This window comes from Schistocerca nitens, chromosome 1 (genome assembly GCF_023898315.1).
Source record: "Schistocerca nitens isolate TAMUIC-IGC-003100 chromosome 1, iqSchNite1.1, whole genome shotgun sequence".
Lineage (NCBI taxonomy): Eukaryota > Metazoa > Arthropoda > Insecta > Orthoptera > Acrididae > Schistocerca > Schistocerca nitens.
In genome coordinates, this window is record NC_064614.1 from 393,155,957 (window position 1) to 393,173,658 (window position 17,702).

The window sequence follows — 17,702 nt, forward strand, 5'->3', positions numbered from 1 at the left end:
AGCTACTCAGGCATATTGCTTGTTTTGAGGTCTATAATTAATGGAGAAGTGAACGCTGTTCAGAAGTGATATTTAAAATATTCAATTGGATTTAAGGCGACAAAATTGCCCATATTTGAAGCTACCCAGAGAAAAAGTAAGTCGCTAGAGCCGCTGTTAGTAAATGTCTGCAGAGAGTTCCTAACTGCTACTGTGGGAATTTAGCACAGAGGCCCTACAGTAATCAAGAGCTTCATTTCCTTCATACTTATCACCCTGACATGTGAGTCTTATGTGAAGAACAATATTGAAATTCGTATCGTTGACGGTCGATTTGAATTTCTTCAGAGACGCTTGTATTGTGAAACAGCTTGGTAGTCAGAAAACCGAGATCTATGACCATTAACACAACTTACTGGGTCGAGCTACCCAGAGGACTTGAAGTGTAAAGGTTTTTCTTCCGATTTCGTTACAGATTTTTTTCTGGAAATTCGTAGCTCCATAAAATAAATCAGAAAAAAAGCTCGCAACGCTGGCCCCTACCACGGTTAGAACGGACGATTCATTGAGCCGCTGCGACACGAGACATGGGCTGTGCCACGGGGCTACGGACACACTGCTGCCAGCACTTCACTCTCCTCATGATATTGGTCGCTCAGCCTCATAACGCATCGTGAAAGACAATAAAAGTTGTCTCTTATGTGAAGAACAGCATTTCTTTAGCGAAAAAATTGAATTTTCAGTCTCAGTGTCTTAGTTTACATGAGGATTATATAGCACGAGTCATTCAAATGGAAAGGGAATATCAAGCGAATTTAGCGAGTCAGTTCAGTGTCATACGTGGAAGTGACTGTGTTATATCCTAGCCAGTAATGCCGCCCGAGACCGCTGCCAAAAGGTTGGCAGCATCAAAGTCTGGACGCCGTCCGCATAAGCAGCGCCAGCGAGACAGGAAATCGCCGCAAGTCTGCGCGCGCCACCGCTGGCTTCTGGCTTCTTAAGCGCTGGAGTTGCGAGCGCTAGGACAGTTCTGGATTCGCCGCTCAGTTGTATACTCGCCACCGAATTGTGTACCTGCTAGTCAGTTGTGTGTTCATCGCAGCAGAGTTGTTGTTTGTCGTCAGCCGACGCTGACCTAGCCGCACCGACTCGAACTAGACAGATTTCTGTAAACCATGTTCACCACTGTGTTCTGTATCGTCGTTAATAAAGATAAGTACCGACTTTCATTTAATCCGAGTGTTTGGGTTTTCATCTTTCTGTTCACTGTTCCAGCGGACCGGTCGGCCCGCTATTAAAAGTGTGGCGGTGACTTCGTAGGCCGTTTCTACAGCGAAGTGTTGTCGCTACGAAGGCCGTCACAAAACTGGCGACGAGGCCTTCCGAACTCGTGTGCAGGGCTGGTTCAACTTGTTTCTTGAGATAGAATTTTGGGGGCTGGTTTAATTTGTGTTCACTATGTCTGCCGAATTACAACAGTTGATCTTGTTACAGAGTCAGCAAATACAAAGTCTGGTGGAAGCAATCGCCAAACAAGCGGCTAATCCACCACCACACAAGGAACAAGCACAGGCAGCACCGCCTTTTCGTGCTTTTGAGGCATCACGAGAAGAATGGCAAGAATATTTCGCGCAGTTGCAGGCGCACATGTCAGTCTACAAAATCACAGGTAATGAGCGGCAGCTTTATTTAATTTCCACTGCAGGCGTGGAAGTCTATAGACTACTTTGTAAGTTGTTCCCGGAATCCAAGCCAGAAGCTTTAGACTATGACGTTGTTGTTACCAAGCTTGCTGAGTATTTCGAGTCGCGAGTTCATGTGGCAGCGGCCAGATTCAAGTTCTTCAGATTAAAGAAACTGCCACACCAATCTAATAAACAGTGGTTAACAGATTTACGGGGCCTCACCCGTCTGTGCCGATTTAATTGTGTGTGTGGAGCTTTCTACAGTGATGTCATGTTACGCGACGCTATTACTCAAAACATTGCAGATTCTCGTATTCGTGCTGCTATCTTAAAGTTGCCTGACCCGTCATTAGAGACTGTGATGAACATTATTGAAGCCCAAGATACTTTTGACTATGCTGAGTGTGAGTTAGATCAGCCATGTATTTCTCAAATTGCCTGTGCTAAGCAAGTTACGTCACGCCCGCGGCCCCACCGGCAGAGTCAGACTGTAAACACTAGCCGGCCGCGTCATGTTAAACACATTCGTCAGCCGCGTGTGCAAAATGATAGAGTTAAGTCTTGCCCTAAGTGTGTTCTTGCTCATCCTCGTGAACGTTGCCCGTTACGAAACGCGGTTTGTCACTTTTGTCAAAGGAAAGGACACATCCAGACTGTTTGTTTGCGTAAACGCAAGAACAATTCTAGTGCTGCCCAGCCCATGGATATTCATGTTCTTCAAAGCCAGCCCGCCCAGAAGGTCGCGTTTAAAGACTCTTCCACGGTTCGTGTGGGTAATAAACTTGTTCGCAATAAGCCACCCACCCAGCCCTCTGCTATGCGACCCGAGCGTAATTCAAACGCTGTAAAAAGTAATGTACAGACTGCAAGTGAAGCGGGAGTTGTTGTTCCACCCGCCCAACCCACGAGTTGTCGTAAGCAGCGAACACGCGCTAAACGCGCTGATTTTGTGTCTTCCGCCTCCGCTGCACCGATCCAGAGACAGTGTAATAACCTATTTGTGAAGCTACGCATCCAGGATAAGACCTTCAATTTTCAACTAGACACTGGTGCGTCTGTGACTCTCATAAATAGTGTTACGTATGCGGCTATCGGCCGCCCTAAACTTTCAGCGGCAAAACATTCTTTGGCTACTTATAGTGGAGAACAAATTCCTGTGTTAGGTGTATGTAGCGTGCCAGCCACATTCCGTGGCAATACAAAAACAGTTTCATTCACGGTGCTCCGCGCTACAGACAGTGTAAACATTTTCGGATTAGACTGTTTTGACTTGTTTGGCCTGTCTATCCACGACAATGTGTTGCAAATTAATTCTGTTGTTCCTCAAGACAGCATAACCGATTTGTGTAAACGATACAGTGACATATTTAAAGACGAACTAGGTTGTGCTGCGAACTTTGCCGCTCATATTACGTTAAAAGATAATGCTCAGCCTCGATTTTTTCGTGCTCGTCCAGTGCCGCACGCCCTCCGGGCACCTGTAGAAGATGAACTTCGTCGTTGGCAAAACAACGGTGTTATTCAACCCGTTTCAGCGAGCCAGTGGGCTTCTCCCTTAGTTATTATAAAGAAACCGTCTGGCAAGTTACGTTTGTGTGCTGATTTTAAGTCGACAGTTAATCCTCAGACTGTCATTGATTCTTTTCCTTTACCTAGACCGGACGAGCTGATGGATAAGTTAGGGGAAGCTCGTTTCTTTTCCAAAATTGATCTCCGTGAAGCATATTTGCAATTGCCCCTCGACGAGCAATCACAACAGTATTTTGTCATAAACACGTCGTTGGGGTTGTTCCGTTTTCTGCGTTTGCCTTTTGGTTGTGCGTCAGCTCCAGCTGTTTTTCAACGTTTTTTGTCACAACTTTTGGCTAATGTGCCATCGTGTTGCAACTATTTAGACGATATTGTTGTGTCCGGTCGGACGCCTGCTGAGCATTTCCGTAATTTTGAGTGTTTGTTTACAGTGTTGTCTCAGGCAGGCCAACGTTGCAACATAGATAAATGTTCATTTTTCCTTACAGAGATGGAGTATCTGGGACATGTTATTAATGCTCAAGGCATTCATCCCTCCCAGTCACATTTAGCAGCTATTCGTGATTTGCCCGCCCCTCGCAATCTGCATGAATTGCAAGCAGTTCTTGGCAAATTGACATATTATATTAGGTTTATACCTAATGCATCACAGATTGCTGCACCGTTGCATCGTCTCCGCCGTAAGAATGTTCCGTTTGTGTGGTCAGCTGTTTGCCAATCAGCCTTTCAGCAGCTAAAAGAGGCTTTATTGAATGATCGTTGTCTGGTCCATTACGACCCTAACAAGCCTCTGGTGTTAGCTTGTGATGCTTCTTCTTTCGGTCTCGGTGCTGTGTTGTCTCACCGAGTCGGTAACACCGAACGTCCTATTGCGTTCGCATCTAAATTGTTAAACAAAGCTCAGTGTAATTATAGCCAATTGGACAAGGAAGCGTTGGCTATTGTGTTCGGTGTCACAAAATTCCATCACTACCTCTATGGTAGACCATTCTATTTCGTCACAGATCACAAGCCCCTGACGTCGCTGTTTCATCCGTCTAAACCAGTTCCTCAGCGGACAGCTCAGAGACTACAACGTTGGGCTCTTTTGTTATCACAATACCAGTATGAGATACTGTATCGCCCTACAGCTCAGCATGCAAACGCTGACGCGCTTTCTAGATTGCCGATTGCTGCGGATGATGTCTTCGATTCCTCTGACGACTCTTGCCATCAGATTGACGCCGATGAGCATCAATCCCTCCGGGATTTTCCGATTGATTATCGTCAGGTGGCACGTGAGACAGCTACGGATCCTCATCTGAGTTTACTATTACGTTTTGTTCAACGTGGTTGGCCGTCCAAGGCAAAGGACATATCGGATCCTGTGGTTCGTCGCTATTATCCGCAACGTCATCTGTTGTCTGTTTCGCACGGAGTTTTGCTGTTACGCACCGAGAATGACCAGCTTCGTGTAGTGGTTCCCCAAGTGCTCCAATCCAAGGTCCTCGACTTGTTGCATCAAGGTCATTGGGGAGTGGTCCGCACCAAGCAGCTAGCCCGCCGTCATTGTACATGGATCGGCATTGATAAGCAGATTACGCAGATGTCTACAGATTGTTCGACGTGTGCCGAACACCAAGCTGCTCCGCCTCAACGCTATTTTGAGTGGGCACGCCCTGCCGGTCCCTGGCAGCGAGTACATATTGATTTCGCTGGTCCATATTGGAATTCTCGTTGGCTCATCGTGATAGATGCATTTAGTAATTTTCCGTTTGTTGTGCCCATGCAGTCTACAACGTCTGCACAAACTATACAGGCGTTGACTTCAATTTTTTGTATTGAGGGTCTTCCAGAAGTTTTAGTGTCTGACAATGGTCCACAATTTACCTCTGCTGAATTTGAAAGTTTTTGTTCTGCCAATGGCATTCGCCATGTTCTTACTCCGCCGTTCCACCCTCAATCGAATGGTGCAGCGGAACGTTTTGTACGCACATTCAAGGATCATATGGACCGCCTTCGTGCTACGCACTCTCGTCAGCAGGCCCTCATCACGTTCCTGTCGTCGTACCGGACCACGCCACGCGACGGCCCATCGCCTGCGGAGCTTCTCCACGGCCGTCGTCATCGCACCCTACTACGGTTGTTGCACCCCTCGGATCGACCCGCCGCTTCTGAGCATCGCACGCGTTTTCAGCGCAACGACGCCGTTTTTTTCAGAGTTTATCACGGTCGCCGTCGTTGGGAACGTGGTACCGTGATAAGTGTCCAGGGTCGCGGTTTTTATACTGTTCAAGGTGCTACTGGGGTGCACAGGAGGCATCAGAACCAGTTGCGCCGCGCTGGCCGCCCGGATTCTGCCGCTCGTTCTTTGTCCACAGATTTGGTCCGCGGCGGGTTCCAGCCGCGCCTTCCGACTTCGCTGCCGCCCCCAGGGCAGCAGCAGCAGCCGTCGCCGCTACCACGCCGACAGCCCATCCCGTTGATGCCTCCCGCGCAGCTTCATGCGGGAGCGCCCCGGGTGGTCGCTCCGGCGCCTGCGGTCCCTCTTCAGTCGCCACCGCCTTCGGAGCTGATGGACGTCGACCCCTCAGCCGGGCCGCCTTCCCAAGCGGTGGCTGTGCAGCCTGTCCTGCAGCCGCTTTCCTTGGGCACCCCCAAGGAGTCTGACACCGCAGCGCCTTGTCCGGCGCCCACTCAGCAGCCGTCGACGCAGCGTCAGGAGACGCTGCCTCTCTTCGTGGGTCCCGACGCCCCGTCGCGTCCAGTACCAGAAGCTGCGCCCGTGGTCACAGGCGTGCACCCTGACCTCGGTTTTCAGTCGGTGTTTCCCGAGGCCCCACGCAGCCAATGCTGGGGTGCGGACCGGGGACTGCCACCGACAACAGTCTCCGCCCCGGTCTCTTCTGCTACGCCTGCGGCCAGACCCCTCCCCCGCCGTCGACGCTCGCCACGTCATTATTCAACGACGGTGCGGCGATTTGGGGGGGAGGAGTGTTATATCCTAGCCAGTAATGCCACCCGAGACCGCTGCCAAAAGGTTGGCAGCATCAAAGTCTGGACGCCGTCCGCATAAGCAGCGCCAGCGAGACAGGAAATCGCCGCAAGTCTGCGCGCACCACCGGTGGCTTCTGGCTTCTTAAGCGCTGGAGTCGCGAGCGCTAGGACAGTTCTGGATTCGCCGCTCAGTTGTATACTCGCCACCGAATTGTGTACCTGCTAGTCAGTTGTGTGTTCATCGCAGCAGAGTTGTTGTTTGTCGTCAGCCGACGCTGACCTAGCCGCACCGACTCGAACTAGACAGATTTCTGTAAACCATGTTCACCACTGTGTTCTGTATCGTCGTTAATAAAGATAAGTACCGACTTTCATTTAATCCGAGTGTTTGGGTTTTCATCTTTCTGTTCACTGTTCCAGCGGACCGGTCGGCCCGCTATTAAAAGTGTGGCGGTGACTTCGTAGGCCGTTTCTACAGCGAAGTGTTGTCGCTACGAAGGCCGTCACAAAACACTGCACTGTCACAGTGTTGCCAAATGTTTGTGACGGTGTTGCCAATTCTCAGCTGTGCTAGGAACAGCTCTGTAGCAGTATGTGAGGAGGATCCCATGCTCATGTCATAGCAGGGTACAGAGAGGATGCGTGTGGTTTGGTTAATATGCAGCTTTTTTTCCCACCAGTTGTGTCAAACATTCAGGTGTATAATCTTCCATAACGATTACAGTTTCCCACAAAATATATAAAAATAAATCACTTACCTTGTTACTTTGTGACAAAAGGTTATTTCAGTACAATAAAAAGATTTTGGAAATAAACTTTGCCCATCTGTCACAAAAAGTAAGATAACAAACACTATGCACCTCGAAATCTATTGCATCTATGTGCAGTCTTGTGATCAGACAGGTAGAATTTCATGAATTGAACGAGAATGAAAAAAATGTTGGTGCGAATGGAAGCTGTAAGAAACACAGTTAACTAATTATTCTGTGCCATGTAATAATCAATTCACTTGAAAATTCAGAAGAGAAGAAACTAAAAATCATGCCCATTAAGACAGAAAGTAAAGTGTAGATCCGCGCTTTTTCATCTTCCGATATATACAAATAATGTATACTAATCAGCGTATTCATTACTTTCGTAATGTTTCCCTCTTGTTTAGTCTTCTAATGATAAAGTGGATCCACACCCATGAGTCTGATTGTTTCTTTGTATCCTTCCACCTACTATCTTTGTGTGTTATTGCTCGGTGTTCAAAAAGCAAAATATTATGCCTGCTCCCACGAGGTATTAGAACGAGGTTGCAAGAAGGCTAACGAGTAATAATCAAAATACACCGAGACGCCAATCTGTCTGTCGTCATGGTCTTAAGTTGACAGAAATAGTTGGATATTATTGCCTGTATCACCGGTATCCCGTTGTCGTCTTTTATAACAGAGATTTTCATATTACCCTGAACATAAGACGCCGAGAGAAATGTGTATATTCTCCGTGACGAAACATCTCACATTCCATTCATCCTGATCCATTCGTAACGTGCATCAGCAGCAGTGAGTGATAGGAAATCTGTTGTGAGGTGACGAATAACAATGACAAACGTAGCAATAAAAAATCAGTAATCAAAGATGCTTACTGCATTACAGAAAATTGTTAAGGATTAACAAAAGAACCAAGAAAGACTGAGTGTTTAGTTATCACACTGCATAGGTCGTCTTACCTCTTTGTTACTGAATTCTGTTCTGGTTGTTTGCAGAGAGAAAAGAAAGACCCCTGTAGCCATACATATCGCTAGTACAACGATATACTACCTATCAAATATCCTTGCTTTACATCACGAGACGAACACGGTGTCACCGAGCTGATTTTTGAAATACATTTCTGTTTTCTCTCTCTGTCTCTCTTCCTCTCTTTATTTTTCTTTTTATTTTCTGAGGAAAGCATCCAGAAGCGCGAGTAATAAGCAAGTAGGCGTATAATCTATTTACAGTTATTTTCATCGGGATACATAATCCCAAATTAACATGTTAAGTGTATTATTGCGTAATTCCAATTATTGACAGTCTATTCGTGAGCTTGCTCGCATTCAGTGGGCTGAAACCCGTCACAGAAGCAAGCAAAACACAAATATTTCTTCCACCATGCGCAACACACAAACGAAAGAGAAGACGGCAATGGGATGCCGGTCATGCAGGCTATAATACCCAACTATTTCTACCGACTTAGCACCATGACGACGGACAAATCAGTGTCTCAGTGTATTTTGATTATAATTCGTTAGCCTTCTTCAGACCTCGTTCTAATACCTCGTGGGAGCAGGCATAATTTATTGCTTTTTGAACACCGAGCAGTAACACACAAAGATAGTAGATGGCAGGATACAAAGAAACAATCAGACTCATGGGTGTGGATCCACTTCATCATTAGAAGACTAAACAAGAGGAAAATACTATGAAAGCAATGGATACGCTGATTTGTATGCATTATTTGTGTAGATCTGAAGATGAAAAAGCGCAGATCTGCACAGTGCCCTCATCTGCACTTCAGTTTCTGTCCACAACCCATGAGTCTGATTGTTTCTTTGTATCCTCCCATCTACTAAAGTTACTTATGAGAGCAACGTTAGCTACAACGTACGACGTATTCATAGTATTGTATACGTGTGCGTAAATGTCTTCCAATACCCACTCAAAGAAAACAAGGATACACAGTCTAGCTACAGCATTATAAATACGAATCAGTTTGTGGATGAAATCAGACTTAGGTTGATAATCATTTTGAATATTTGGCAGTACTGTACCCATTCGTGTTAAACTCGTTTTCAACCAATCATTCTCACAGCTACAGGAACACTATACCTCTTACACAAAATACTTATCCAGTGATATCAGACGAAAAGATCGACCTGACACAAACTGAGGGAAGTTTGTTTTACAACCTTCGTACCTGGATAAAGAGCTTTTCCTATTTGAGATATCTGTGAACGTTGCTGCATAAGACGATGTAAGAAGAAACTAAATTCCTTCAGCTACGACAATGTTTAAAGAAATCGTCTTAACGGCACTAAATCGTGGTTTGTGAATCGTTTACTGGCTGTACTCTGCCGCATTTCGCTGGTTGGAAGGAAAAAAAGCTTACTGACAAATTTCACACAAGGAAAAGGGGGACGAAATGTCTCCCACTAGAAGGTCATGTTGTTTTATTTAAATGATTACAAAATCAGTAAAACGAACAATGAGGCTGTCAGTATAAGCACATTACTGTTGGCAGTATGATGTTGAACTGCCCAGGGCCTGTAATGATAAAGACCTGTTTAGGTCAGGCATATTGTATACAGAAGTGGAAGAGAGAGCACCACTAAATTCCACAATCCGCATGCATTGCATACACACAGAAATTACTGTTACAGTGTACTATTGGAGTCCAATGAGTGAATTGCATATTTTCCGGTGAAAAAGAGCAAAGGCAAACACTCTTCGCTACATTAGGTTACTTAAACTGGTGTCACTCTGAGCTAGAATTTATGGTCAGCGACTAAGAATAAGGTCAATGAGTTGGATGCGGGTTTTGCAACTGTGAAATGCTTTCCTGCATTATGGAAGTAAATATTAAATTTGAACTAATGATGCGAAAATTTTGAACTTGGATAGCTTACAATGAAAATCTATTTGTGTATTGCAAAGGAATACAATTGATTTCCTAAAAAATTCTCTGCCATACACAACCTGAAATAGGCAATAAATGATCTTCAAGCACATATGTTCCAGCAACGGTATGAAGAAAATGATAGTAACAATGACGGTAATAATCGAATTATCCGGTAACTTCACACTTAACAGTGGATTTTCTCGAACTAAGAAATTTGCTGAATTTGTGAATATTTCAAAATGGCTTCACACCGTCGCTATAATGCCTAGATGAGTCTTTACACACTGCTGACATGAGAATAGCATACTCTCCACGTCAGAAGATTGCGTCTACTTAACCATTTAATAGACTCGCATTTTTTCCACCGTGAGTAATTTTCTAAGCTAAGCACATCATCCGTTACAGCACACTCCTGGGGCTGGGAAATGTGCCCACAATGGTCTGGTGGAACGAACTATCACAGGTGCAATGCGTGGGTTCAGGCATTTACTTTTAAGAGGCACACAGATTTACTTTACCTCTGGTAACCTCAAGAGAAAGACGTTATCATGCAAAATCCGCATTAAACATCACGTTCCTTCATTACCACTTGGGCAGAGCCGCTTTACGTTGGGAAATCACATAGGTGGAAGTCATGGTAAACAGAAATAATGTCTCCAGTAAACTTACTTACATTAGAAACTTTTATTTTATTTGATGAAACGATAGCCATTTAAAGGAACACGGCTCATATTTTTCTTGTACATGATTGAACTAGAGACGTTGAAAAATTTGGTGCTGGACTGTGATTCGAATTCGTATCTCATATTTCGAGGATCTGAATCTCTCGGAACAGTATAGTTCAATCATTTCGTTCCTTTTCCCAAGACCACAATCTTCTCTACGTCTCCTCCAAAGGTAAGTATATGGGTCCGAATCCTGATCCAGTACAAAAACATTAATAATTTCATTTCAAGCCCTATCACGTGCATACCAGTCTGCTAGTGAATCTTGACGTGCATTTTTAATGTCTGTTCATGTGTTGCCAACAATCGCAATAGGTGCGGTTATTTATGGTCAAACACGCACACATCTTACTGTTCGTGAGTAAGCAAGTGTTACTTCAGCTATGTTCGTGGATGATAAAGAAGGACGGTAGGTGTGCGGTTCGATTCTCGCTCAGGCACAAAAATTTGTATCCTTATTTTAGATTCAAACATCTAGCAGCTGGTAAGAAAAACCAATACGTTTACTTAGTTAACAATCCGATTGCGTGCTGGGTTCGTATCTCCATCACAGAACTTCACATCATACGCTTCATCTTTAAATGCATGAACACTTTGTTCCTTCTGAATGGACGTATATCACACATCTTTCGTGGTTAGTTAACAGGGACGAAAGTGTGTTTACAGGAGTCCCGGTTTATTAGAAAAACTGTCGTATTTTATTTTCATGTTTAGATTTCGTTGCCGATATTGACGAAAATTTCTGTAATTCGTGCCTCTTCATGACTAGTCAGTAATATGATATCATTAGATTAGATTAATACTTGTTCCATAGGTCATGAATACGACATTTCGTAATGATGTGGAACGTGTCATTTTAATGAAAGATTTCTTTACATTCCATGATTCAGTTTCTTTGCAACAATTTTTTACTCTCTCTCTCATTTTTTTATTTTAATCTCTCCCCCCACCCCTCTCTCCCTCTCTATCTCTCTCTCTCTCTCTAACACACACACACACACACAATCTTTTTTTATTTTTATTTGTTTGTTGTGCTCGACTATCGGCGAGGCACGAAAACGTTCGTCAATGATTTTCTTAGTTTTGAGTACACTTACGAAAGATATATATAAAAACAACTGTGAGAGTTACTGATTTATGAAGCTTAGTTTGCAGTCAGTTGTGAGTATTATTAGTAACTACGCTCCAGTCCCTAAACCCAGTTACAGAAATGGGAATCAGACGGATTACGTATTCCAGGCCGTAGCAGCCGCGTCTTTGAGACGTCAGCTATGGTCATTTCCCAGCCCACTGTAGGATCACATCGGTTCATCTTCTTCCTGCTGGTATTGTAACTGAGATTTAGCAACAAAGCAAGGTATATTTGGCAACTCTGTGATCGACGAGTTACTTCTTGGTGTGCACGGAATTAAGCCTCAAAGTTCACTTGATTTTTCCTGTCATTTCCATTGATCAATCTGAGTTATTATTAACGCTTGAGCTGTAACAATGTAAATTTACGGTTTTCAGCCCAGGAAAGTCGTTGCACCTGAAAATCGCATCTAATGTCGTCCTTTAAATGGCGGTTTACGAGTTCTAGATACTACTGGTCTCGTAAGAGGAAACCCAGACGCATGCCTCCTCCCTAGCTCTGTGGAAACGTGCTAACCTGTGAGAAAGTGTGTGTTATGGTTTGCGGTTCCAGTCTTGCTGACTGTAACGTTTTTATCCCTTCTGTGAAAGAGCTACAAGCAGTCAGATCACACATCGATAAGGAAATCGCAAGAAAATACTTTCGGCTCATAGTGCAATGGTGAAAAACTTATAATGCTGCACAACAGGTAACGCCTCTTTCTGCTACTCACAAGCAAATTTTGGGTTTCTAGGAACACATAACATTATTTATGAAATGCCACATTTGCATACCACTTGAGTATGACACAGCATACCAATCAAACACAGACCCAATCGAAATCTAAGTGATTAGCAGTTTACTAATTCGTGCCGATGGAGGCACGCTTGTGTACATGTGGTGTTACCGCTAGACACCACACTTGCTAGGTGGTAGCTTTAAATCGGCCGCGGTCCATTAGTACATGTCGGACCCGCGTGTCGCCACTGTGTGATCACAGACCGAGCGCCACCACACGACAGGTCTAGAGAGACGTACGAGTACTCGCCCCAGTTGTACGGACGACATTGCTAGCGACTACACGTACGAAGCCTTTCTCTCAATTGCCGAGAGACAGTTAGAATAGCCTTCAGCTAAGTCCATGGCTACGACCTAGCAAGACGCAGTTAACCATATCTGGAGAGAGTCTCACTTGTATTATCAAGAGCAATGTACAACAAGAAATTAAAGTTAAGTATACGAGAAGCTCCGTTCTTTTCTTTATAGCTTTCATCACGTATCCTGTTTCAGACTTAACGCAAGACGGCGAGAGTTGACGCGTGCCCTTCCGGCTACTTCTCAGTGTGGCGTAGCTAGCTTGTTACGCCACAACAGTACAGATACTCAGTTTTTTGAAACAGACTTTCGTCGTAAGGTTATCGTGCGTAGTTTTATTTCATTTCTTATAATACAGTGCACAATATTCGTACGGTTTCTTTTAGTGTTGTTAAAACATTAGTTAACGTGAGAGAGAAATTAATCATCAACGATATATGCGAATTCTCTGATGTTATCTATAACAGTCTGACAATGCACATGCAGTTTATTGATTACATGCATGTAGAAAACTTGTTCTGAGTTAAAGCTGTCAAACACGGTTTGATGAAGAATAAAATGCCACTGCCACACGACAGCTAATGTAGAAAATACTTTTCTGACGTACTTTGGCACGATGCGCTCTCCCCATACATAATACAAAAGTTTCGAGATGCATCTGCAGCCTGGCCATCTATTAAACCTGAAAAGAACAAAATGTCGCAGAAGTTAGCCCTTTTTCCACATGCGACCATTTTGGGTTGAAAAGTGAAGGGAATTATGTTCAAAGTTCCATTAGATCGATAACTTCGCAGTATGGCGTTTTAAAATATGTAGCAGTGAATGTACCCAAACTCGCGACGTCTTAACAGTGCGCGACGCTTACCGTTACGCTACTAGCTGAGACATAGCTACAACACTTCCAGAACTTGCGCATTGCACAGTAATGTGAGATAATGCATATGGCCGGATCTAGACTTCTGAGAGACAGACAGTTACAGCTTTTCTTTTGCACTACACGACGTTTTTAACAAACAGATAGCGCAATAGAGTCGAAAGGAACACTTCCTATTTAAATTTCTGCATCCTGCACTGTTGGCAGTTCTGTGTAGGTGTCAGTCACGTGATTTTATTTCGGTGATTACAAAATAGAGTACAATGTATGCACTGGCTAGCCGAGGCAGCTAGTTCATGGCGATTCGGTCAACCAAGTAAATGAATGTACTGAACATGCTGCAAACCACTACAGGGAGCCTGTGTACCAGAATTCCCATCCAGTGTGGAGCAACATTGTTATGATATAAAAATGAGTGATAGAGAAGAGAATTTGGTGGTCTCTTGGATTGATGCTAGGTTTATATACTTATGGTCTGGGTTCGATTCCAACTTCTGCTGATGATTTTCGATAAGGAGAGATCGATTCTGTTCTCCTCTGGCTACGCCAAGTGAAAAAGGTATAATGGCATTGTGGTCTGACACTCATGTTAAACATGATATTCCTTCTCTATCAAGTAGACGTTAGGTTGAACCTCAATAAAGTCAAGAGTCGCGACACGTAGAAACTCTATCAACAGTAACCTTTCTTATGCTACTTATTTATTTCTAGTGACGAAACAAACGCTATGTAGTGTCACAGGACACTTATTTCATCTTCTATTTGAGCTTCTGTATGTCGATAAAATTGGTTCTGAAATGGGAATGGAACTCAGACCGCCCTTAACGCGGAATTTGATCCCTTCGTGAGAATACAGCTCGACTGCAATTTGTTGTTTGTTCAAAACTGTAGATTCCTCAACATCTCCACATACTGCGCGTGAAAGGCTTCGAATCCTGGCCCGGCACTAAAGCTTTCATTATGTATTATCAAGCTCTAGCATGAGAACACCTATCTGCTGATGGGTAATAATTTTGATGTTTAATGTATTTTCATTCGTTGTCAACACTAACGATATCTGACGTTTTTGAGGCCCAGTGAGACCCAGAACTGTTTGCGAAATCATTGTAAATTCAAGGATGTTATTCCGAGTTGCTGGTGGAGAAAAATTCGGTAGCTGACGTCTCTTTGTGTGCAGTCAACAACGATATGTGTGGGGTTCGATTCCCAGTCAGTACTGAACTTTTCGTCATATTATTTCTAGGTCAAACATGCTCACGTGTCGCTCCTGGTGTAACAAACCCATTTTTAACGTTCGTTTTCTCTAGAATACAACAGCGATAGGTGCCAGTTTGGAGTCCTGGGAAAGAAAAAATTAATGTTTCGTCTCGTCATTTCAGTTAAAACATCTAGCTACTGCCGAGAAAATCCGATATGTCACACTTGATTTTGCTTCGATGACAACCCAGTTAGGTTCTGGGTTCGAATCCCTGTCCAACACAAAGCTTTACCTCACGGTATTTCAAGTAAGTTACTTGTGAAGAAGCAATATTTAACAAGGACAATAGATGCTGCGTAGGAATTCGCGTCCGTTAAAAATGTTTACGTTATGTAATTTAAAGTTGATATTTGCTAACGGATACTGTCTAAAATCGAGGTATATCACTCTGTATGCCTAGTCAGGAATGACTGTTAGTTTCCGTCAATCACGAAGTCTTTGCTTAGCCTGCATGACCTGGGTTTGAATCCATATGCAGAACGAGACGGTTCGTCATCATTTGAAGTTCATACATATTCTCAACTAGCTGCTCGTGAATAACTTAAATTCTTAATGACATTTGGTGTTAAATAATAAGTACGGTATGTTATGTTGAAGAGGAAATCATGAATACGACGAACTTACTACGTAAGTTGCCTATCTGACGTAATAATGAGAGTGGTAACATTTCATGTATGTAATTTATTGTAATAAATGTGAGCTTACAAGCCTTAAGAACCGTCTTATCTGTGATAAGACGTTCCCTGATATTTGTAGTACCTTGGTATTACTTTACATCTTGAGTTATTGCGATATAGATCAGTGTTTTCTAGTGGTGACTTGTTGGAACCATTTTCAATAGTCAAACGACTGTACCGAGGGGCGATTAGAGGGCCTGCTAGACAGCTGCGCTATGTGGGTTGCATTCGAATCAGGCGAAATGCAATTCTGGTCGTTCGGATACTTTTGAGCACGACTGTACACAGATGGTGATAGTATCGTGTACACAAGGAATAAAAGGGCAGTGCATTGGCAGAGCTGTTATATTTACTCAGGTGATTCGTGTGAAAAGATTTCCGACGTTATTATGGCCGCTCGACGGGAATTAACAGACTTTGAACGCGGAATGGTAGTTGGAGCTAGACGCATGGGACATTCCATTTCGGAAAACTTTAGGGAATTCAGTATCCAAGATCCACAGTGTCAAGAGTGTTGCGAGAATACATTTCAGGCATTTCTTCCCACAAAGAACAACGCAGTTTCCATTGTTGTTTTCAAAGTTGACTAACAGTGCGAAAAAATTAATACCTTTCGACATGACGAGTTTGACTATTTTGTTGAGAGACAGTCTGGAGGTAACTTAATGTTACTTTGGGTATTTAGTAACTTAGAACAGCACGACATCTCCTGTAGCGCCTCTCCTCGTGACCAAATTGGTTGGACCCTACACGACTGTAAAACCGTGGACTGGTCCGATGAGTCCCCATTCCAGTTGGTAAGAGCGGATGGTAGGGTTCCAGTGTGGCGCTGACCCCACGAAGCCATGAACCCAGGTAGTTAATCAGGAATTGCGCAAGTTGGTGGTGACTTCATAATGTTGTGGGCTGTGTTTATATGGAATTTAATTGGTTATTTTATATAACTGAACTGATCATCGATTAGAAATGGCTGTGTTTTGGGTAGCTGGAAACCATTTGCAGCCATTCATGGATTTCATGTTCCCAAATAACACATATGTGACAATGCGCCGTGTCACCGGGCCGCAGTTGTTCGCGACTGGTTCGAAGAAAACTCCGAACAGTTCGACCGAATGGTTTGATCGCCCAGATCGACCGACATGAATACATAAGAACATTTATGGGACTTATCGAGTGGTCGTCCGCCCCGATAGCTGAATGGTCAGCGTGACGGCTTGGTGTCCTACGGATCCGGGTTCGATTCCCGGCTGGGTCGGGGATTTTCTCCGCACAGGGACTGGGTGTTGTGCTGTCTTCATCATCATTTCATCCCGGCTAATGACGCCAAACCCTCCTTTCCATTTTAATCTAGTGGCCAGTTCGTGCAGAAAATTCTGCACCGGCAACACTTGAGTAATTATGGAGGGCTCAATGCTTCTGCAGAGGACTTCCAATAACTTGTTGAGTCCATACGACGTCGAGTTGCTGGACTACTCTGGGGGAAATGGGGTCCGACATGTTCTTTGGAGGTATCCCATGGATTTTGTCATCTCAATGTAATATAGAGTGTTAAATCTGATAAACAAGCAGGACCAGCCGTTGTGGCCGAGCGGTTCTAGGCGCTCCAGTCTGGAACCGCGCGACCGCTACAGTCACAGGTTTAAATCCTGTCTCGGGCATGAATGTGTGTGATGTCCCTAGGTTAGTTAGGTTTAAGTAGTTCTAAGTTCTAGGGGACTGATGACCACAGATGTTAAGTCCCTTAGTGCTCAGAGCCATTTGAACCAAGCAAGCAGGACGACGAAACTAATATTTTAGTGTATGACAAGTACTCCTATGTGTGCTTGAAAGGCACTAATGATTGGTGAATACTTAGTTCTTGTTTCGCTGTAGGACCTTTCGGCATGGAAGTGCTCCGTACTTTGTTAAAAAAGGAAAGGAGGAGGTGGCGACAGGAAGGGCATCCGTCCAGCCTGCACCACTAGCAATGCCTAAGCCAGATTAACAAACCGACCCTGCGACGATACAAGATAAATGCAAAAGAAAACGAGAATATCGACTTGCTAACAACAACAAATCGCATAAATTAGTTTCATCTGCTTTGCGGTTAGTCCTGTATTTGAAACCTGGATATAAGGAAGAGCACACATGAGGGATGGTGTCAACAACAA

General features: G+C 44.1%; 1 protein-coding gene across 1 annotated transcript in view; it reads left to right on the top strand.

The window, feature by feature from the left end:
- The first annotated feature begins 2,364 nt into the window (after positions 1 to 2,364).
- Positions 2,365 to 17,702, top strand: part of LOC126249192 (uncharacterized) — a 149,911-nt gene continuing 134,573 nt past the window's right edge. The window contains exons 1-2 of the mRNA XM_049950880.1: positions 2,365 to 2,578; positions 5,555 to 6,031. Of these exons, the coding sequence (XP_049806837.1) occupies positions 2,365 to 2,578; positions 5,555 to 6,031 (691 nt within the window). The remainder of the gene's footprint in view (positions 2,579 to 5,554; positions 6,032 to 17,702) is intronic.